This window comes from Brassica napus, chromosome C9 (genome assembly GCF_020379485.1).
Source record: "Brassica napus cultivar Da-Ae chromosome C9, Da-Ae, whole genome shotgun sequence".
Taxonomy (NCBI): domain Eukaryota; kingdom Viridiplantae; phylum Streptophyta; class Magnoliopsida; order Brassicales; family Brassicaceae; genus Brassica; species Brassica napus.
In genome coordinates, this window is record NC_063452.1 from 7,051,758 (window position 1) to 7,075,396 (window position 23,639).

Genomic DNA, 23,639 nt, shown 5'->3' on the forward strand with positions numbered 1-23,639 from the left:
AGTCATGCTTTTTTTTTTTTCACAAATCTTTCTTAATAAGCTCTTATGAGCAAAACTCAACCTCTTCCGCTTCTTTACTTTCATTTTCATAAATAATAAAAGCTCATTTGAGCAGAGTTTGAAAAAAAAAAAAAAAGCTCATTTGAACTATTTATCTTTGAGAAATTCTTGGGTTCACCCCTTAGGGTGAACCTCTAGATTCACCAACCAATAGTGTTTGAGTATTTGATATTTGATATCTTTTAAAAAAGAAAATAAAATTAAATATCCAAATTAGATTATATTTTTAAAATAAAATAATAAAAATACATAAAATAGTTAAAAAAAATAAATTAATTAATATTGTTAAGTCTTCAGCAAAATACTAAACCCTATACCCTAAATACTAAACCCTAAACCCTAAACGTTAAACCTTAAACTTTGGATAAACTCTAAACCGTTAGAAAATCTTAAACCCTAAATCATACATTAAAAACTAAATTTTAATAACACTAAACCCTAAATCCTAATCACTAAACCCTAAACCCTTGGGTAAACTCTGAACCTTTGGATAAATCATAAACTCTAGGGTTTAATTTTAAATATTTTTGATTTAGAGTTTATGATTTATCCAAGGGTTCAAGGTTTATCCAATGGTTTAGGGTTTAGTGATTAGGGTTTAGGGTTTAGTGTTATTAAGATTTAGTTTTTAATGTATGATTTAGGGTTTAAAATTTTCCAATGGTTTACGGTTTATCCAAGATTTAATGTTTATAATTTAGGGTTTAGAGTTTAGGATTTAGGGTATATGATTTAGTATTTTGCTAACGATTTAACAATATTTATTTATTTATAATTTGTAACTATTTTTATGTATTTTTATTATTTTATTTTGAAAATATAATCTTATTTGGAAATTCAATTTTGTTTCTTTTTTTAAAAGATATCAAATATCAAATACTCAAACACTATTGGTTGGTGAATATAGAGGTTAACCCAAAAATTTCTCTATATCTTTTGTGTTAATAAGCTCTTATGAGCAAAACTACTATGGGTTTGAAGCTGCTCACACATTAGAGTTCTTATTCGCTTCTTCTCCCTCTCCGGATTTCTCTTCTCTCTGTTTCCTCAACATCCAAATCCGGTCAAATATTATTTGGTGAACATTCAATTGGTAGATTTGCTGAATCGTTCTTCCGTACATCTTCTCAGGATCCATCCATCGATCTTTCCACCCAGAATCTCTGAATCATTTTCAACATAATCGTTTGTAAACCATTTGTCTGGTTCAATCTATCCCCAATTCTAAAAGGTTTGTTTTCCGTATATGTTCGCCTTATGTCTGATTAGTTTCTGTCTCTTTAATTTTGTTTATCTTCCTCCTTTTTTGGTATATGTATTTGTCTATGCAGAGTCTCTGCAGTATTTGAATGTCTCTGTGATCCCATCTCTTTTTGAAATTTTAGTAATGTGTGGGAGGAGATGAGTGAATTGCATCTTATTTGTTGGCCAACGAATCCGCTTGTAGGTTTCTTTTCCTCTCTTCTCAGATTATTTATTGATTCCAGATTTATTTTGTCTCTGATTTTGGTACCTTCTCCCAGTTTTTGTATTGCAGTCTACTCTATTTTCATTGTTTCGTATTTATTTTCCTATTTCTGTTTTATTAGTATTTGTTCCGTGACGTTTCGCCAGAAGTACTGATGAGAATCCTGAATAACTTTAGTGTATATAAGTGTTTTAATGGAGAAGTTTGTACTTGAAGAATAAGTGGAAGGATTGCCAACTTTCGATGAGAAATCAATATTTATAATGCTGCAAATCAGTGCATTACAATAAAAGATATATTAATGTGCTTTTGTATTTCATGCATTTATCTGCTTTGAGTTTTGAGTGAATTTAATTTTCTTGCCCTTTGTCCCTCTGTAAAATACAACTACTGAACATATGAAGGTGATAATGCTGATGTTACACGGATTCAACTCTCATTATTTGGGAATTATCAGTTTGATCGTTTGTTACATATTGGTTTTGGTATATGGTTAGCTTGTGTAGAACATTGCTATGTGCTATGTCTAGCAGCGAATGTCAGTGGATACAGCCAATCTCAACGCACCTATAGCGATGGTGCTATTGGGTCACGAACAGAACTTCGATCTTATGGATCCATAGCTTGATGAAGATTTGTAATACTGTTATAGGACTGTATACGTTTCTTGTGTTAGTAGCTGTTATCGTGGCATGTGGTTGAATTTAGAAGTCTAAGAGAATTGATAAAATTATGACAATGATGTACATTTATCGTTGTAGAAAAAAGTAGCCATATATCAATAAATTAGTCTAAACTAGCATTTTCATATGAAATTTTGTTTGATAGGCATATAGACATACTTGTGCACAAAAAAGGCATATAATTATACCTAATTTTGTAACAAGAAGTTATAAATCAAAAGCAATAAAAACCAGCAATCAGAAGGAGACAGGTTAAGACCATGACCATCTTATTATATAAAGTATTATCACGTATGAGATATTCTCTTACCTATTATTAAATAATAAATATATATTGAATAATTAAAAATTGAGTAATTATTACCTATATAATTAAATTAGTGTGATCATATACAAAATATTATTAATCCAAACAAATACTTTTTCTATTTTATATGGTTTATTATTAAATTTTAATAATATTAATATAGAAATATAATATATTTTAATATTAAATAATATTTTCTATTCATATTGTTTTTTGATCATCTGTATACCCGATGATATTACACCCGGCAATATACAATTTCAACTATATACGTTCCATAATAGTCGTTTGTGAGATGATTATGTCGTTCGTTAACTTATGTGTATGCCATTACAACAAATTAAGCTCGCTATAGTTGTTCCGTCTCAAGCAAGACCAACAACATATGGTAAATAATGTTAATTATATGAAAATTGCCTACTAATGCATATAGTACAGTTATTTGACAAAGCTTTGTACAATTTTCATGTGGAAACGTAATTCCGTTTAAAGATTATTTTTAGTGACGTTGAGAAAGAATATATTTTTTTGTGCTCAGAAAAACTCTTAAGAAAATACGAAATATAAAGCCATTTAGTATTGATCTGTATATTATTTTAATAACATACAAACATAGAGAATAATTTTGTTGGATTATATGTGGGACTAATAAATTATTAGTCATATAGATACATGTCGACTTATTATAAGTAGAGTTAATTAATTTCTCTAGAGAATTAAAGAGTGGTCCAAAATTTGTCCAAATTAATTCTAAAACGCCGCATAAGCATCATAGAGATGTAAAGTGATGACAACTAAGCAAGACTAAAATGTAACTAATACAAAATAAAAGGTTACATCTTTTAAATAATTTTCAAATAATATATATGGAATGTTCACATTTATCTTAGTGAGTTATACAAGCTTTAAGTATTAATTAATTATGTAAAATGTTCCAAACTTATAAAGATAGTTGTAGGGTTAATGGAAAATTTCATAGTTATATTATAGATGCATTTATATATGTTATTAGATGGAGATGAAGAGTGAAAAATATATTGAAATAACCATTATTTTGCGAAACACCTAATTAATTATATTTTTATCCTTCATGTCTCAGTCTTAAAAATCTTTTAAAATTAAATAATTTATACTGGAAACATCTTACTAAGGACAAGGAATCCAGCAAAATAAAATGTTTTCTTAAAGTTTTAGTAACCAAATTTTTAACAGTTATCGTTCATTCACAAACACCATTAAAAACAATATATTTTCGTTTCACTTAGGGATTAGTAATTTTTCATTCTATAATCTATTAATTTTAGCATAAATTCAGAAGTAGTATATGTACTAAAAAATTTCATTTCGTGTATCTTTATTTTTCATTCCAAATACTTTTTACATTTTTTAAAAAATTACATTTAAATTTTAGTATCATTCTCCCCCGCGGACCGCGGGGGTTCCCAATCCTAGTGTGTTTAATTGCAAAAATAATATTAATGTAATTAATTGCTATAGTTTTTTTAAATATGTTTTTTAATATGTATGTTTTTTATTTAGTAAAACATCTCAAAATATTCATACTTAATAAAATATTTTATGTCTTTTCAAAATATGTTTTAAAAAAAATCATTCATAATAAATAACACTTAAATACATTTTAAACATATGTTTCCACCATTCATGTACTTAATTTATTTTTATTTTGTACTAGGGGTTGGTTTGAGTAGAAAATCTAAAACTCTTTATATTAAAATGTATGTTAATGTTATAAAACATTTGAAAATTTACTTTATACTGAAATAATAAACATAATCTCACTACAAGAAAACACCGGTATTCCGACGACGAATATCGTCGGTATGTCCTCGGAATAACGGTATTCCGAGGACATACCGACGAGAATGGTCGTCAGAAATTTCTCGTCGAAAAGCAAAGTTTCCTCGGAATTTCCTCGGAAAATTCTGAGGGAATACCGAGAATTAAAGATTCTGAGGACATTCCGAAGAACCATTTCCTAGGACTGGTCGTCGGTATCTCCTCGGATATTTCCGATGGAAAGGTCCTCGGAATCATTCCGAGAGAAAAGAGGTATCAGAATATGCCGACGAACTTTGGCCGTCGGAATATTCCGAGGAAGTGCATCCGTCGGTATATTCCGAGGAACTACGGCCGTCGGAATATTCCGAGAAACATTTTCCGTCGGAATATTCCGAGGAAGTGTGTCCGTCGGGATATTCCGAGGAGATATGCCCTCGGACTATTCCGAGGAAGTTGTCGTCAGAATATCCCGAGGGATACACTTCCTCGGAATATTCCCAAAAATAATTTTTTTTTAAAAATTAAAAATTTATTGTTTTAATTGAAATTCGAAAATATAAATTTAAAATTTAAATAGAAAACATATTAGATAATATTCAAAGTTGTACATACCAAAATAAAACATTCAGAGTTTTTGAAAAAAAAAAGAAAGAAACTACGGGAAGTGCTCGTTCGGGTACATCCTCTTCGTCATCTCCATTATTTGCTCGTTCTGGTTCCTCGTTGCCTCCCATCCTGCCTCTTGATCCGCCATCTTTTGCTCCAACGCAGCTATGCGGTCATCTTTGTCCTTCAACTGGTCTATAAGCACTTCTGGATCAACATAGGGCTGTGGTGCAGAAGGAGGAACCGACTGGGCTCGACGATCCGAACCGACCGGGCTCGACGACCCAAGCCGACCAAACCTCCCTTCTTCTTTGGAACCGACTGAAATAGAAAATAAACAAATTTAAATAATGGAAAAAAATGATAAAATGAAAATAAAGAAATAAATGAATTGAACTTTTTTATAAAGAACATACCGATTCAACGATTTCGTTGATTCGAATCCGGGACAAGTTGGTCGAAGCCATCGAAGTGGCGTCCAGGTCGGTTTGAAGCTGAGATAGACGGGTCTCTTCGTCTTCCTTCTGAGTTTCGATCAGGCTGAGCACATCCCTCACAACACCATCATCAATCTCCCTGGTGTGCTTGTTGGTATGCGCCTTCTTCATTAGGACGAAATCATCAACCGGCTCGCCATCATTTTCATCCGCCTTGAAAAAAACAAAAGTTAAACAAACATTAGAAATTAGAAGAAATGCATAAAAAATAAAATAAAAATACTTAAATAATTAAAAAAAAAGATTGAACTTACCAAGCGATCCCCCAGAGTGGCAATAGTCCGGGCACCCAAATTGTGCTTGTATATGCCCTTCCCGCCACGATCGCTCTTGCGGTTGGCGGAGTTGGTCACGGAGGTAGCTTTCGTCTCGTCCTTATCCCAATGCACATACAACTCCTCCCAGACCGTGCTGTTGATCGACTTCGGGACCTTTTAATAAAAAAAATATAAAATAGTTTAATAAATCCAAAAATAGTTTAATAAATTTTAAAAATTGTTTAATAAATTAAAAAAACATGGTTGATGAGCCATTTCTGCTTCCACTCGTAGATCTGCTTCCCATAGTTGTCCATAACTTTATGGACGAAGGCGTCACGGATAAAGTTCGTGTGATCGGGATTCCAGGTGAACTCTTGCTGAAAAGAAAAAACACAATTTGTAGAAATTTTATATTAAAGATTAAAAATATAAATTAAAAAATTAGAATACTTACCGCAAACTGACGAAACCACATCTCCTAGTCCTCGGCAGGGAAGTGAGTGAAAGTCGGATATCCCTTGCTGAGGTTCGAGTACATCATGTTGTTGATCCATGCGCTGATCCCGTTCCCGGATCGGTTGAACCTAATATAAGAAACAAATTATTAATAATGAATCAAATTTTAATGAAAGGAAAAAAAAGACTTTTAATTACCATGTTTGACGTCGTCCCTTTGGACACAGAGTGAGATAGGGAAGATGCTCACGACCGGGCTGTTGAACCAACTAGGCAACAGTCATCACTCCCGGAACGACTGGAGGAGCGGGAGGGGTGCAGCAACGGGAGGGGGTGCAGCAGCGGGAGCAAAAACCTGAGCGGGAAATGAAGAATCCCGACAGTGGCTGCTCGACCCCCGAGAGTGGCTGGACGAACCCTGAGAGTGGCTCCCCGTACCACTACGACCTCGTGGTGAGGCACGACGAGATCGAGATCGGGTCTGATCACCAGTAGACCTGTAAATTTAAAAAAACAGATTTAAAAATAGTTTTAATAAATATTAATTGAAAAAATAGTTAAAATTAGTTATAATAAATATATAAATTAAAAAAAACATATTTAAAAATAGTTTTAATAAATATTAATTGAAAAATAGTTTTTATAAATACAAAAAATAATAAAATAGTTTTTATAAATAAAAAAATGTTTTATAAATACAAAACTAGTTTTAATAAATATAAATATTTTTATAAATACGAAATCATCTTTTATAAATCCAAAAATCGAATTTATATACAAAAAACGTTTTGTAAAATACAAAAAATCGAATTTATATGCAAAAAACGTTTTGTAAAATACAAAAATCGAATTTATATACAAAATTCGATTTTATAAATAGAAAAATAATAAAAAATTATAAAAAAATTCTAAATCAATTCAACACATCAAATTATCCAACCAAATCACAATTCTAAACCTATTACACAACCAAATCACAATCCTAACCAATCACCCTAACAAAAATCTATCAAAAAACTTCCAAAATCATCAAATCTACACAAAAACCTAACATATAGAACCTAAGAGAGTGGGATAGAATCTTTACATGATTTGTGTAGGTGTAGAGAGGACTCGCCGGAGAGATCGTCGCGACAGTGGGGGAAATCGCCGGAGAGGAGGTAGAGGAGCCGGAGAGGAACAAGAGAGAAATGGGGAAGAAGAAGTGTTTCGTCTTTATAAAACCTAGGGTCCGACGGAAACTATCCATCAGAATTTTCTCGGAATTTTTAATTTTAATTTTCGCGAAATATTTGGCGGCTGGTTTGCCCGGTTTAATGAAAATATTCCGAGGAAATTTCGACGGACACTTAAATATCCGTCGGAATTTCCTCGGATATTTCATTAATCCGAGGAAAAAGAATATCATATGCATGTATTTCTATTGGTTTATATTGTTCCTCGAAATTTCTTCTGAATATTCCGAGAAAATTCCGAGGAACACATGTTTGGGGTTTCAAAAGGTCAATTTTTTTTGCCCTATATCATTTCTTATACAAATGCAATGCATACCATTGAGGAATCTTTGTATAGATGATCATAAACTATGAAATAACAAAATTTCAAAACGAATTGTAAGTATTCCCTTTACCGTTCATTAAAGTGTATAAGTGTTTCGCTTATGTTGTGGGGATTTCGTTCATACAATCGGAAAAATGTTTATTATAGGGTAAGGAACAAATTTTTGACTTCATAATCAGTCTAAGACACTTAATAAGAGTTATATAAGTGTTATTCAAACCGCAAAACGTTGTTTTCGGTTTAAAAACCCTATTTCCTCGGAATATTCCGAGGCTTTTCCGAGGAAATAGAAGCCCTAAAAGAAAAGCCTTAAATCATCGGAAAAGTCTCGGACTATTCCGAGAAAATTCCGAGGAAATCCCTAAATCCTACTATTCCTCGGAATTTCCTCGGTATTCTTATATTAAAAAAAAGGCGATGCTACTCTGTTTCCGAGTTATCATTACCAGATGAATCTGAATCTGGATCTTGGTGAAACTCTCCAATCTCTTGTTCATCCTCTACGTGAACGACGGCTTCCTCTCCAAAGTCGGTTAAATTGACTACAAGGCCAACTACAGCTAAATCTTCTGCTGCACTTAAGTTACCGGATGTGCTCGGTTGTAGTGGGTCTTCCAGCTCAGAACTTCTCTGAACTCGGCCTCTCGGGTTGAGTGATGTAACAGTGACCCATGGATCATCTCTGTTCCTAACCCGATGGTACTTGATATAACAAACCTGTAACATTTAAAAAATTATTTAATTTGTAAATAAGTGTTATTAATACACATGATGATGAATCATTATGAATAATTGATATATGTATATTTAATTACATGATCGGCCTGAGAAGCAAGAATGAAAGGATCATAATATTGCAACTTTCGCCTCGAATGTACTGATGTAACACCAAATGCATCTGTTCTCACACCTCGATCTGGAGTTTTATCGTACCAATCACAATAGAAAACAGTACAGCGCAATCCAACCATGTCCGGATACTTGATTTCCATAATTTCCCGTATGTTTCCGTAGTATACATCATCTTCAGATGCAGAACAAACGTCAGCATCATAAGTCGTACTCGAACGTCTCCTCTTTTGAGTTGTGAATGCATATCCTCGAGTACAAAATCTCGGATATGACTTCACAACATACTCTGCTCCACGCACCATCTCGCGTATCCAATCGTCAAATGTTTCACCTCTGGTCATACCAGCAGACACCTATTAATAGCACATATATATATGTTATATCAATATATTTTAATTAGTATAAATATGTGATAAATAATATTTTAATTTGTTTAAAGCACTCACATAAGTAAGCATCCATCCAGAAAATTCTCTCTGCTTCAGTTCTTCAAGTTCCTCCTCTGAGGCGTATCTATATTCGAACCGCTTTTCTGCCATGAAAATCCTGTACATATGTTGACAATAATATAATTAATTAAGATTTAAATTTCAACTTGTTAAAATAAAAATTTGTAAGCTAATTTATTTACCTCTCATATTGAAGAAAATCTTCGCAGTTGGTGAACAAATATGTTTGCAAATGACTGCGCTCCTGCTCAGTAAGTCGACGGTCCTTTGGTTTTCCGCTAAGTCGTCCAACATCTGTGAAGATGTCCGGAACCGTAACATGATATGTTGCCCGTTCGCCTCTATCATCATGCCGAGCAGGTCTTCTGTTTTTGGTCTGCACTTCTGCTGGAAAGTAGAACTCGGAAAAGTTTGAAGTTTCTGAATTTATCATCTGTGCGATTATAGAACCTTCCACCCTACTATAATTTTTCACCATCTTCTTCAAATGGTACATATACCGCTCATACAAATACATCCATCTATATTGCACAGGACCACCAAGTTCCAATTCTCTTGTCAGGTGAATAACAAGATGCTCCATAACATCAAAAAATGATGGAGAAAATATCTTCTCAAGGTTGCACTGAATCACGGCTATGTTAGTCTTCAAATTTTCAATACCTTCAAGAGTCACTGATCTCGTGCATAAATCGCGGAAGAAAGCACTAATCCCTGCATTTGCTTCATGAACATTCCTTGGTAATAGCTCTTTGAAGGTAAACGGAAGGAGGCGCTGCATCATTACAAGGCAATTGTGACTCTTCAAGCCAATAAAATTTCCTTCCTTTCTGTCGACACAGTTACGCAAATTAGATGCGTAACCGTCTGGAAATTCCACATCGTTTGAAATCCAATCAAAGAACGCATCTTTTCCCTCTGCATCAAGTCGGTATATGGGAAAAGGAGCCCTACCATTCTCATCAACATGAAGTTCTGAACGAGCACATATATCGACTAAATCCAGTATTGACTTCAAATTATCCTTTGTTTTACCTTGAACGTTAAGGATCGTGTTCATGAGATTGTCAAAAAAGTTCTTCTCAATATGCATGACATCTAAATTATGCCTCAGCAGATGATCCTTCCAGTATGGTAGATCCCAGAAAATACTCTTTTTGTGCCAGTTATGTAGCTCTCCAACCGCACTGACTCGAATGTTTTCATGTCCACCTATATCTGGTGTCCTTTCTGCATCAAAATACCTAAACTGCTTCAACAAATCTTTCCCACTAACTTCCTCAGGTGGACCATCAAACACCTGCTTGTTCTTCGTAAACGAAGTCTTACTCCTGCGGTATGGATGATCAGGTGTTAGAAATCGTCTGTGACAGTCAAACCAACATGTTTTCCTTCCGTTCTTTAGTTGGAAAGCATCTGTGTCATCTTGACAATATGGACATGATAGCCTTCCATGCGTTGTCTATCCAGATAACATACCATATGTTGCAACTCATATATTAGTGGCTGAAGAAACACATCAAGTGATCTCTTAGGATGCTCTGGTCCGGGAACGAGAATGGAGAGAAACAAAAACTCTCGTCGCAAGCACAAGTTTGGCGGTAAGTTGTATGGTGTAAGAATGACTTGCCATAGAGAATACTGTCTTCCACTCTTGCCAAACGGGCTGAAACCATCAGTACATAATCCAAGGTAGACATTTCTTTTCTCATACGCAAAGTCGGGATATTTTGATTGGAAATGCTTCCACGCTTTTGCATCTGAAGGATGTCTAATCTCACCATTTGTTGAATGCTCCGTATGCCATCTCATTGGTTGCGCTGTGCGTTCAGACTGATACAACTTCTGCAACCTTTCCGTCAAAGGCAAATACCACATCCTTTTAAATGGCACTGGAACTCTTCCACTCGTATCTTTATAACGAGCATTTCCACAAAATTTGCATGTAACGCGCTCTTCATCCGCCCTCCAATAAATCATGCAGTTATCGCTGCATACATCTATTACCTGATACTATAAACCAAGACTAGCTACCAGTTTCTGAACCTCGTAGTATGAACCAGGGGCTACATTATCCTCAGGTAGAATACCTTTTACAAAATCAGCAATCGCATCCACACAGTCTTCAGCCAAATTATAATCTGTTTTAATGTCCATCAGTCTTGTTGCAGATGATAAAGCTGAATGACCATCTCTGCAACCTTCGTACAAGGGTTGCTTTCCAGCATCCAACATATCATAAAATCTCATAGCTTCTGCATTGGGTAAATCTTCCCCTCTAAAATGATCATTTACCATCTGCTCAGTACCTACACCATAATCTACATCCATTCTAATTGGTTCTTCTAACCTAACCGCAGGCTGAAGTTCGCTAGTACTACCATATTCATAATCAGTTTCTCCATGATGATACCAAATTTTGTAACTTCGTGTAAACCCATTCAAATATAGATGAGTCCAAACATCCCACTCTTTAATAATCTTTCTATTTTCACAATTAGAGCAAGGACATCTTAACATACCCGTTTCTGCTTCCGGTTGTTGTTGAACTAACCCCATGAATTCGGTTATACCTCGTTGGTATTCTTCCGTAAGCAATCTCGTGTTCGGATCCAAATGAGGTCGATCGATCCAAGAACGATAATAATTTGAAGAAGACATGATTTTTTCAATCAAATTCGTGTGTAAATATAGTATGTGAGAGGATGAAGAAATGGAGTGAATGAAGAGGTTGGGGGGTGCGGGTATTTATAGATAAAATGCTGCCATCAGTACCGAGGAAATTCTGACGGAATACCGACGGCAACGGCTCTTTCCTCGGAATTTCCTCGGAATTTTTAAAATCCCCAACGGCTCTCCAACGGCTATAATATATCCTCGGATATTCGTCGGTGTTTTCCGAGGAATATGCCTTCCTCGGTATTTCATCGGTATATTCCGAGGAAATTCCGAGGAAACCCAAATTTTTTTTTTTCTTGGAATTTCCTCGGAAATTCGTCGGAATATTCCGAGGATCTCATTTTCCGTCAGAATGTCCGTCAGAATTACGATGTTTTCTTGTAGTGTCTATTTTTATTCTAAGTTTATATTATAAATTTAATTAAATTTTGTTGGTTTGAGTAGAAAATTAAATTAGAAAATTAAGGAAAATGTAATGATTTATATTTTTATATTTATTTTCTATTCAATCTGATATAGTTGAAGAAAATCTAAAGTAAGAATGACTAATATTTTTTTATTCTAAGAGTATCAGATTTTAATATTATTAGAATAACTAATTTCTCACTATAATAAATTAATACACGCACATGTAAGCTAAATCAATTGAAAATCAAATGTAACATGATAAATTTATAAGAATATATATTTAAAGTAATATATACATAGTTTCAATAATGTCTTAGTATATATTATGTAACAACAAATGTTGTTTTATAATATGTTTGTTTCAGTTTATATTCGATTTTCAATTTATAATGAAATTTTCTTTAATTTTTAGTTTCTTACTAATTATGTTTTGTAAATTATTTTAGAATTTGTTGAACCGTTTTATAGAAAAATATTTGTTGGAAACTTCGCTCATGCTATTTGAAAATATTTTTATAGATTAATAGTGTTACAAATTAATAAAGTGTTACATTTTTAGCAGAATTTTACTTGAGTTTCAAATTTATCTTATTAAATAATTTACTTTGAAAGAGTTATAATGAATCAAACTGAAATTTAACCAAAATAAAATGTAGCGTAACCACAATAATCTGGAAATTAAGATGAACCAAACTTCGTAAAAATGTTTTTTATCTCGTTGTTTTCATTAACGTGTTTTGTAACATGTTGTGTATGAGTTTTTATTTTGAATTTTCTGGACTTCAAGTTAAAGAAAGGATATCCGAAGTGTATATTTGTTCGGAAATTGGGTTGTATTCTTATGTTGGGGTTATGTTGTGATTTGTGTTAAAAAAAAAGGTTATGTTGTGATCCATTTTCATATTCAAACCAGAATTATATCTTTTTGTATTCACAAAATAATATTATGTCAGTTTCTACACATTGCTCTGTACATTTTGGAGACTACATTTCTCTAATCATTTTTCATGATTCTAAGTAAGTATCTACTTCAAAATAGAGCTTCCTCGTTTTTATTTTCACATGTTCTTTGTTGGTGCAACTGAGTACCCATAATTGTTAATATGTATGGAAGGAAAAGTCAGTATAGCAAACATTCTAGAAAAGCAAAGTTTTAAAAGTTTGAAAAAATATGAATCTATAAGTTAATATGTAATATTCATAATATTAACCAAACAAAAGATGGAAAAATGTATAAAATTAAGACTTGTTTATAAATCTATTAATGCTTGATAGGTCATACTGTTATGCTTATTAGTCTGATTAGTGATTTAGTGATCACTTTTGTTTCACAAGCTGTTTAATACCCATGTTTCTATAAATTTAGTTGTGAAAACTTCTTTTACTTAATCAAAATCTTTTTATTTTTGCTTCAGGTAAGTTTAAATACATTAAGTAAGCATATAAATTAAAGTGAAAACATGAATATAAGCAAACTTACATAACTTGTAGTATACGACTTACTTGACAAACTCCGTTTTTATTATATTTGAGGATATTTAATATAAGCACCATTCATAAAATTTTAACTTCTTCCTACGTAAAGTTAGGATATGATTCAAACAATACACACATAAAAATTAATAAATTGATTAATGTAAGAAATCTAATTTAGATATTTCTTTTTTCTTTTAGCATATGAAATCGTTTAAATTTGAATATTTTTTCTAACTAATTTTCACCAATTGTGATAGCTGAAAAGGAGAGAAGCTTGATAAGATTAACTTACAATGCGACTACTAAATGTGCATTTTACAGTAGAAACAGATCATGAGCAACTAAATTCTCACAACACATCATTTTCTTGCGTCTGAAGAAATCTGATGTTTCTATTTGAAGAGAGAAATTTGTTTCAGGCGTCCCTTGACGAATACTCTTTTTGTATTTAAAGATTTTTATAAAACCAGACACTAAGGGAGATGTATTCAACTGAGAGTTTCAGGTGATTTGTATTAAAATGACAAATCTATTGTTATTGAAACATGAATTTTAAAAACTCATTTAAAATCCACTGTTATTGAATTTTTACATTTCTTAAAGTACTCTGAAATCCACTGTTACTGAAAATATTTCAAGTTGTGGAGTTTTAAAGTTTTCAGGTGATTTTAGGGTGTTTGAATAGGATTTCTTAGTTAAAAAAAATAAAACTCAAATCCCATAGTTTTAGGTGATATTCTAGAGTAGTTTAACAAAAATCACTTAAATCTCTGCAACTTATTGAAATCATCTAAAACCCCATTAAAAATCAAATCACATCGAATGTTAATTAAATTGAATACATCCCCCTAAGGTTAATATACTGCGAATTTTTTCAGATATTCAAATCACAAATGTTATATATTTTTCCATTGTGATCAGAGTGACATTAGAAACTAAACCTCAAGCTAACAAAAAGTAAATGATGCCACACAAAAAAATGTTAAAATAAAAGAGACTAAAGATGAGCATGTGAATCTGCCAAATCTTCTACCTTTACTCGTCTTTTATAGCCAAATTCCAAAATATGAGCATCTTTCCTGTTATTTTTTAGATCGCCTTTATGTTATTCTTTCCCAGCTTAAAACATCACCAAGCGTTCTCAAAATCATGATCCCAAGGTCCTCAAACAGTAATAACAATGCTTCAAAACCATTTAAAGATTCTAGGTGGTGATAGCGTAGACGTGGCTCGTGCATCTAAACATACGCAGAACTTGACCCAATTTAGTGTCACATGATAGCATGTATCAAACTTCATTGCAGTATAACACTTTAAGTAGGTGAGATGGTAAGAGTGAGAATCAGAGAAAAGAATTAGTTATTATCGCTGCAGTTTCAAATCTAACGTTTTTTCTGGAATATCCAAGAAAACGCCATAGAAGAAGCAGTGCACAGAGTTTCCAGCTTGTATATCCTGAAAAGATACATAATATGACATTTCAAGTAAAAAAAGTCAAAATTGGCTTTTGGATACTCATAATCATATTAATACAATACTATGATCTAGTTAGCGAGACATTATGAGACAAGGAATTGTATTGGAACTATACTCTCTTATTTGTTTTTACAATGGCAAGAACAGAACCATTATTTCTGCATTGCCTGGTACATTTCCCTACAGATCCAAGCAGTTTAAGAAGCACATAAGATCATCATGGAAATGACTAAAACTTTGTGAACCTACACATAAATGCATATATATAAGACATGCAAGCAGAGACATAAATTTATAGGTGTCAAATGATGACTAAGTAAGGAATCATGTTTCGACAGCAAAGTATATGTTAAGGTGGTAAAGGGAAGAGGCAACCAGAAGAATTAAATAATAATTTGTAATTCTGGGTGCGAAGATGATGAATGCAAGCAATAGCACCCGGCTGTGTGGGCTTTAAGAGTGTCAAGTGGTCTGAGATCTGAATATGAAAGAACTTCAGCAGTACCTGAACAGAAGAATATACGAAAGTAACATTTTAATAAGGGGGAGCAATATTTCTCAATTTCAAGAACAGAAAATAACTAATCTAGGAAATTATATAACTATTCATAATTGTTTGTCAAGTGCATGAAAATTGAAAATATTAGAGTTTTCATCCTCGCTAAGTCCAGTAGTCAAGAATATAGCTGTCAAATGGGCGGGCTGACCATTGGTTGTCCATGTCCAAATATAAATGGGTCTAATTTGGTAACATCCATTTGTCCATACGGATTATAAATGGATAAGAATCACATGACCAATAGGTAATGGGCGTTAATGGATTTGGACTATGTGGACATGGGCGGTCCAATGGTCACAAAAATCTAAGGTTTCTAAAATCCGAGTTTTCCTGCCAAAATCACAAAATCGTTTTTTTCCGCTAAAATCTTAATATTAAGTTTTTTTTTTGTCAAAACCATAAAATCAAGTATTCTAGCTAAAACCGCAAAATCAAATTTTTCGCCAAAACCAAAAATTGATTTTTTCCACCAAAACCGCAAAATCGAGTTTTTCCGCCAAAACCACAAAATCGAGTTTTTCCGCCAAAACCGCAAAATCGAGTTTTTCCGCCAAAACCGCAAAATCGAGTTTTCCCGCCAAAACCGCAAAATCGAGTTTTCCCGCCAAAACCGCAAAATCGAGTTTTCCCGCCAAAACCGCAAAATCGAGTTTTCCCGCCAAAACCGCAAAATCGAGTTTTCCCCCAAAACCGCAAAATCGAGTTTTTCCGCCAAAACCGTAAAATCGAGTTTTCCCGCCAAAACCGCAAAATCGAGTTTTCCCGCTAAAACCGTAAAAATCGAGTTTTCCCGTTAAAACCTTAAAATCGGGGTTTCTCGCCAAAATCGGAAAATCTGGTTTTTTTTTTGCTAAAACCGAAAAATCGATTTTCCCCGCCACAACCGTAAAATTGACTTTTTCTGCCAAAACCGCAAAATTTAAACTTTTCTTATATGGTCTATTATGGACTCCATGGCAGTCCATGTAAACACGGGCGTTAGTGTGTTTGGTCCTTAATGGACATGGTTCTTAATGGACATGGTTACTTTCTGACCGCAAACAATAAATGGACAAATGGATATGGGCTAATAGACATAGGCTAACCTAGTTTACGGCTCTAGGTGTATGATCATCAGCATTAGCTGACCGATAATGCTATTCCCGTGACATGACTATCTAATCTCAAATTATCATTCTCCGATGCTAGAAACTGCTCAATTAAATTACTCAAATTCGCCAAAATCGTGGATTGTATTTTCATATAAATAATTTGGAGTTGATATGCAATATAACCATACCTTATCATTAGTATTGTACATGTTTTTAAAATGAGAATGAATTTCTTCTTTGGTCAATGGTTTATAAAGTTTTCTTTTTATAAGACAGGTCTGTTTATTGAGTGTATAATGAGTAAACAAAATGCATGATTGCAATAATAAATACATTTGATGGTTCTATCTCTTCGTTTATGTTTTGTCAACTATCCACATGTTTATATTAGCTTAAATTAATTTATATAAATACAGTAAAGAATTAGCTGTATCATAATAATTAACGTTTTAAATAGTTTATAATGAGATGAGAAATAGATAAGCAACGCCTATGTGTAACTGTCGTGTACAAATATATCGTGATAAGATATGCTCTTTATTTGGAGCTTCTCGTTTGCTTGTGTCCTACGCCAATACTATAAAAGGAAGCTCAAGTCTTCAGTTTTTAATATCGGACCAAAATACGAAGCCTGTTCTATGTTCTGTCTCTCCCTAAAATCAAACGCTTTTCATTTTCCTTTAGAGATAGAACGATGGCGTCGAAGAAAACTCTAGCTCGTAATTTCTTCAACATCTCCAAAACCTATTCCCGGGTTACCCGAATGCGTCCTCCGACCAAATCCGGCATAACTCCGGTCGCCGGAGATTCTGGAATCCGCCGGAGATTTATTCACAAGAGGGCACTTTTCTGGCCGGAGATATCTCCAAAAGGTGGTACTCTGATGGAGAAACTCAGGGAGCTGAGTTTGTCGAACAATCGGATCCGCCTCGACGAGATGTTACCGCCACCGACGCCGGAGAATACGTCTCCGGGAATTTCTCAGGCGGTTACGATGGAAGACGTGAAGAAGCTAATGAGGGCAGCGGAAATGGAGATGGTGAAAACGAGGCTGAGAGAGATAGGGCAAAACTGGGTTCCCTATTCGGAGTTTGTTCGGGTTTGCGGAGAAAACAATTCGGATCCTGAACAAGGTAACCGGGTCGCGAATATGCTTGAGGAAGGCGGAGACGTCATCGTTTTGGGAAATTTTGTGTGCCTTAAGCCGGAAGAGGTAAGTTATTTTGCATGCATGCATTTCACAAATTTACAACGTTTAACTTCAAATTAAAATCTAATGTTTTTTTCTTAATATGTATGATTACAATTGACAGCTAACAAACGCCGTGGCTGGTCTGATTCCGACACACGAACCCACTCGTGACGCTGCGACAAGACAAGAGTTTGAGCAACTTGAGGTTATAAAATCAGAAATCGACAAAAGAGCCGAAACTATGGCGAGGAGAGAGTTATATGCAGGATTAGGGCTTGTTATAGCCCCAACGATTGGGTGTTTTAGGTTGACGTTTTGGGAACTGTCGTGGGACGTGATGGAGCCCATATGCTATTACGTAAGTACGGGTTATTTCATGGCTGGTTACGCCTTCTTCCTCCGAACCTCGAAGGAACCTACCTTCGGAGGGTTTTTCAAAAGCCGGTTCGAGAAGAAGCAGAAACAGTTGATTAAATCGCTTGATTTCGATATTGACCGGTTTACCAAGCTACAGAAGATACATCGTCCAGAGTTGACTGATTCAGCTGCTCGTTCTTGATTTATTTCTTTTTGTTTTTTTCTTATATATGCGGATACTAAACGAAATGTATTAACGCCTAAAGGTTTTATTGAGATTAAAAATATACTTTATAGGGATCTTTTACCTAATAAAAACTTTCTACTTATTCTTAGGTTAAGCAACCAATAGGATATTTCATATTCGATATTTTTTAAAAAATAAAACAGAATATTGTCAACTTATATTATATTTTTTAAATTAAAAAGTAAAAAAAATAAAAATAAAAAATAGTAGTAATTACAAAAAAAATATTTTTAACGTCATCGGCAAAACATTAAACCCTAAATCTTAATCTTTAAACTTTAAATTCAAACCTTAAACCCTTGGGTAAACCCTAAACTCTAGGATAAATCTTAAATTCTAAATCAAAATCACTAAAAACTAAAACATTCAAGGGTTTAGGGTTTAGAGTTTTAGGGTTTAGTGTTTTTATTTAGAGTTTATGATTTATTCCTAGGGGCTGAACCCAAGAATAAGTAAAAACTTTCCCTACTTAATTCCATAATTAATCTATAGAATTGCGTCAAATCAAGAATTCAGTGTAACGAAAAAAAACATTTGTATAACACGCAAGACCGTTCAAAGTTTCAGATTATTACGGTAAACAAAGAAGAAAAACTGTGAAAAGTAGAAATAAAGAGCAGTATTACAAAAGTAAAAAGCAAGTACTCTTGTGCTGTGCGTCTGTATACATGCATGTATGTATACGTGTTTCTGTGTATTATTGGTATACGTATAACATATCGGCTGACTCAAAACTTTGAAACTGGTGCATTCTTGGAAGCGTTGACGATGTCTTTTAGAGTGTCCTTAAGGCTGTAGTGATTTGAGACCCAAATCTCGTGGACCTGTTTAAATCCTAGACCGTAGACAGGTGAATCATCTTCCTTGATCTGATGAATGCAAAACTCGACGAGCTTCTTCTCGAAATCAGACCAGTCGTCACCTTTCTTTAACGTGCTTGCAGCTGCAGGAGGGGTGTTGGAAGAAGAAGAAGCTGCAGTGGCATCATCAGAGGGAAATGTATGGGACTCCAACCACCTGAGGCCTAACACTTGACATAATCCTTCTTCAAGCTCTAACTTCAGATTTTTATAACCTGTGAAATATCAAAACCAAAAAAGGTACTTTTATCTGAGAGGTCTCTCCATGTTTCTTGGTGATGATGAATCATTAATTAGTTAATTACCGTTGAGTCTAAGATAAGCATGCATCATCTCGTGAACCAAGATATATCCTGTGAGTAACCTAGGAAGTCCGTATATGATGAGAATTGCAGTGACCTCGCATCCACTCACCATTTGAGTCTCTGTAACCATGTTGATTAGCGTGTTGTTTGGTCCCCTCTTTGGCCTTTCTTTGACCTGTTATTTGTAAAAGCAGAGTGTATCTCAAAAAAATCCATATTTTGGAATTAATTAGAATCTCTATAGTAATATAAAGTTATGTAAATCCTTTAACAAAAAAAAAATATATATATATATAAAGTTATGTAAAACGACTTGAAATATCTTACACTTGTGACATTCTGCTCTTCGGACAGGCAAATACCTCTTGTTACCACTGCATGTTGATAGTCCTGTTTTTTTGGTGAAACATATGAGATAAGAGTGTGATGGAAGAAGTTTAAAAAAAGGGATGGTGTTGTCTACTCACAATCTTCTCTTCCTTTTCAGCTTTATTCAGAGCTTGTTTCTCAACCAGAAGAAGAGGAAACTCTTTATCAACTGGCAAGAACAAGCCGTCGAAGAACTCACGGATTTCCACATGTAAATCAATGCATTCATAAGTATCCATGACCGAAGATCCAATACATTGTAGGCATAGCCACCGATCATCACCAAGCATCACAAAGTTTGTTCCCCTAGGCTACAAACAACATTAAAAGAAAGTGCCAAAAGTGACCAAGACTATTCCCTTGTAACACAACTCAATTAATTAATTAGTACCTCTAATCTTTCGCAGCTGCAACACTTGGCAGTTCCATCCCTATCATGGCAAGGACAGTATTTCTCCTTCCAGAACGGATGCTCGTTGTACTTTATACCTTCTTCCGTTGAAGGAATCTGAAAGAATAACAATATCTGTACAGTTAACATGTTATATCCATAAAAGTCATAAAGAGACCAATTATTTTTCACTTAAGTACAAACTGTACTTTCATTACATAAGACAACAGAGCTAGTGAGAAATTTATATACCTTCTTTTGGCAGACACAGCAGGTGGGATGACGGTGCTCCTTGTAGCAAGATTTGTGAAATTTTCCTCTTTTTGCAATCTAAGGAGTGTAGTTATATACACAAATGTCAATTATAAAGAGTAACTAATATTAAAGCAGCGATCAATTAATATTATATCTCTAACTGGTATTATTGTGATCTTGAAACCTTGTCCAGAGCAATTGGTTTGTGACAATGAAGGCAACATAGACAATGAGGATGCCAAAGATCACCAAAGGCTTTGACAGATAGTCCATCTTTGATCTCAGATTTGCAACCATTGCATATGCTACAAGTAAAAAGTAAAAACATATATTTCAAGGTTTTGAGAGCTAGAAATTGCAAAGAAACAAAAGAAAACTCCCTTTGATTAGATACTCAATTTCACAAGATGCACATAAGCATTACCTAGGAAGAGCAACTTCTTTGTCTTTGGAATGCTTAAATTGTCCCTCCTCCACTTGCTTTCTTTTGCCTTCCTCGTTTGACTTTTCTAGTCTTCTCTTTTCCTCCTCTTTCTGAAACAGCTTCAAGCTTTCTTCCATTACCTCATTCATCTCAATCTGTTCAGTATCCACTTGATCATCATCATCATCCACTTGCTTTCTTTTTCCTTCCTCCTTTGACTCTTGTAATCTTCTCTTTGCCTCCTCTTTCTCAAACTGCTTCAAGCTCATTTCTTTTGCTCTCTCAGTCTGAACCTGTTCAGCTTTTTCTCTTTTCTGACGTACGATGCCATCTTCTTTTTCATGCCGTGATATTTTGATGACCGTTTTATAATGATCCTGCAGTTTTCAGATCACCAAAAGCAAAAGAACCACGATTCTCATCTCAAAAACTTATAATATACGCAAACAATTCTTTGGATAATAATAAAAAAACCTCAGATGGATCATCTTGTGTAGTAGATGGACTGAAGCAGGGGAACCACCCCATACTCTGTAACTCCCTTCTTCACCACCGTCTAGAGGGAACACAAAAGAAAAACACGAACAAAACCCCCTAGAACTCGTTGCTTTCATTTAATTGGAAACTTCGTCGCAGTTTCCATGAGAGATTTCAGAAATTTCCAGATTCATTAGAGAGAGACTTTTTTGCATTCATGTTTTGAATTTATCGCGAGAGGGGGGGCAATGGTGAGAGACGGTCAGATATTAGGGGAAGCAGAAGAGGGAGACTAAAACACTAGTGGTCTAGCTTTTCTTTATAAGTCTTATTATATAAAAGGAAAGATAAAAACTATCCTATAAATTGTTATTTAAAGAATGTTGCATATTGGATGTCAAAAAAAAAAAGAATGTTGAACATTGCATATACTTTAAATTGTCTGATGCGATTAGATGATAAATAAAATAGAATATCATTATAATTTAAACATAAACATATTGAAATTCTATATCTAAAGGTCGATTTGCAGAACTCTATTTTGAGGTTTTAATGTATTCTTCAGTTAAAGCAAATATTACGTATATTCACATTTTCGTTTTTCCCCTTCTAAATACGTATATATTCAATCATGATGAAAATGGGTTTTCTACATTATATATATTTTTATATCCTATGACACCGACCGTCAACTATTTTTACAGAAAATAAATAATGCTGTATAATATATATATATATATTTTTTTTATTACATGTAGATTCATCTCATATCACTTTAGCCATCCATAGTCAACTGATAATGCTTTTAGTTGGCCTAATCCCGACTCCAAAACTATCTTGGTAATGTACGATGATGATGATGTCTTTTATATGCTAAATTGATAATGAATATTTCTGACTAGGATAATTTTATTTCGAAACAAGAAATCTGTTTTCTCGATCATTCATTTCAGACTATTTTTATAATTTGAGTTCACTGCTCTTTACATAAGCATTTAGGTTTGGTATTACATGATTTGATTAAAATATTACAGTATATCCTAATAGGCTCTCTCTGTATTTTTTATGCAGGTAAAATCTATGTATAGGTGGCTTTATATCTGTCAATGAGAAATCAACTATTGTTACTAATCTAATATATAAGGGATATAAAGATGATACCCCAATCACGTGGTTCCCTTATTCATAATCTATATATAATAGCAAACTCAATTTTGTTGACTGATGACGTCATCATTTTTTATAGGAAAATAAAATCTAAATCCAACGGTTGAGTTTATCCATACTTTGTAATCTAACGGATAAAATTTTCTTCCCTTTATAAAATCCAACGTCAGCAATCTCTTTCAGCAAAAGACGTGTTTTTTTGACCTAAATCAATGTTTCTCTAAACGACACACTCCTTCATATACGTCCCGTTGTAAAAGGTATCTCATTTGTTTTCTTTTGGATCAACGCGTCTTATCAATTACACCCTTTTGGAGTCGCCTCTTTTTTCAATCTATATATATGGTAGTTTCAAATTAATTTTCCCTTTTACATTCACTCATCGTCCAAGTTTTTAAACATATTTATTTTCCTCTCATACAGTTCCATCATTTCCTTCGTATCTGTTTTTGTCTCTGCAATATTTTATTTCGATGTCACTCTTGTTTCGTTAATTATAGGAAAGTAAATCAATCAGTGACAGTGGTTGTTGTTTTATTTGAAGGGGCATCTATCTCTTTTAAAGTGTTTCCGATTGCATAGGAGGAGATGGAGTGAATCATGTCTTCTTTTTGGCCAACTAAGATTACTTACCGATTTCGAATTTATTTTGTCTCTGACATTGGTACTTTCCAAGTTTTTTACTGCAGTTAATTGTAATGTTTTCTACTCAATTTTCATTTCACTTTTCTGTATTTTTGTTAATTGGTATTTGATGCTTTGCCAGAAGAACTGATCTGAAAGTCGCTTTTTTATTTTCTAATTCTATTGATGTCCCTTTTCATACGTGTATTGTTCAAACAACACCCAATTATAATTGAATAAGGAACAATTCTCTTTAAGGCACTGAACCATGTGGGAGACAAACG

The 23,639-nt window shown here is 33.8% G+C and overlaps 2 protein-coding genes and 1 long non-coding RNA gene across 4 annotated transcripts; 2 read left to right on the forward strand and 1 right to left on the reverse strand.

Annotated features, from left to right (window-relative positions):
* Window positions 1–932: 932 nt before the first annotated feature.
* Window positions 933–2,324, forward strand: LOC106356143. Of its 2 annotated transcripts, none has more exons than XR_001271988.3 (2): window positions 933–1,291; window positions 1,392–2,324. It is a non-coding gene; the product is annotated as an uncharacterized LOC106356143 (long non-coding RNA). The 2 variants fall into 2 exon arrangements; XR_007328461.1 differs by having other exon boundaries at window positions 1,446–2,324.
* A 14,609-nt stretch (window positions 2,325–16,933) lies between these two features.
* Window positions 16,934–18,545, forward strand: LOC106356144 (calcium uniporter protein 3, mitochondrial-like). The gene is made up of 2 exons (XM_013795962.3): window positions 16,934–17,900; window positions 18,001–18,545. Exons 1-2 carry the CDS (start codon window positions 17,382–17,384, stop codon window positions 18,436–18,438), a joined length of 957 nt encoding a protein of 318 aa, XP_013651416.2. The 5' UTR covers window positions 16,934–17,381; the 3' UTR covers window positions 18,439–18,545.
* Window positions 18,546–19,001: 456 nt separating this feature from the next.
* LOC106357662 (protein DA1-related 3) lies at window positions 19,002–21,871 on the reverse strand. The gene is made up of 9 exons (XM_013797345.3): window positions 21,562–21,871; window positions 21,088–21,464; window positions 20,848–20,968; window positions 20,661–20,738; window positions 20,409–20,525; window positions 20,116–20,328; window positions 19,976–20,038; window positions 19,649–19,823; window positions 19,002–19,558 (listed from the first exon to the last, which is right to left on the reverse strand). The coding sequence occupies exons 1-9, from the start codon at window positions 21,613–21,615 to the stop codon at window positions 19,212–19,214; spliced, it is 1,545 nt and encodes a 514-aa protein (XP_013652799.1). The 5' UTR covers window positions 21,616–21,871; the 3' UTR covers window positions 19,002–19,211.
* Window positions 21,872–23,639: the final 1,768 nt, after the last annotated feature.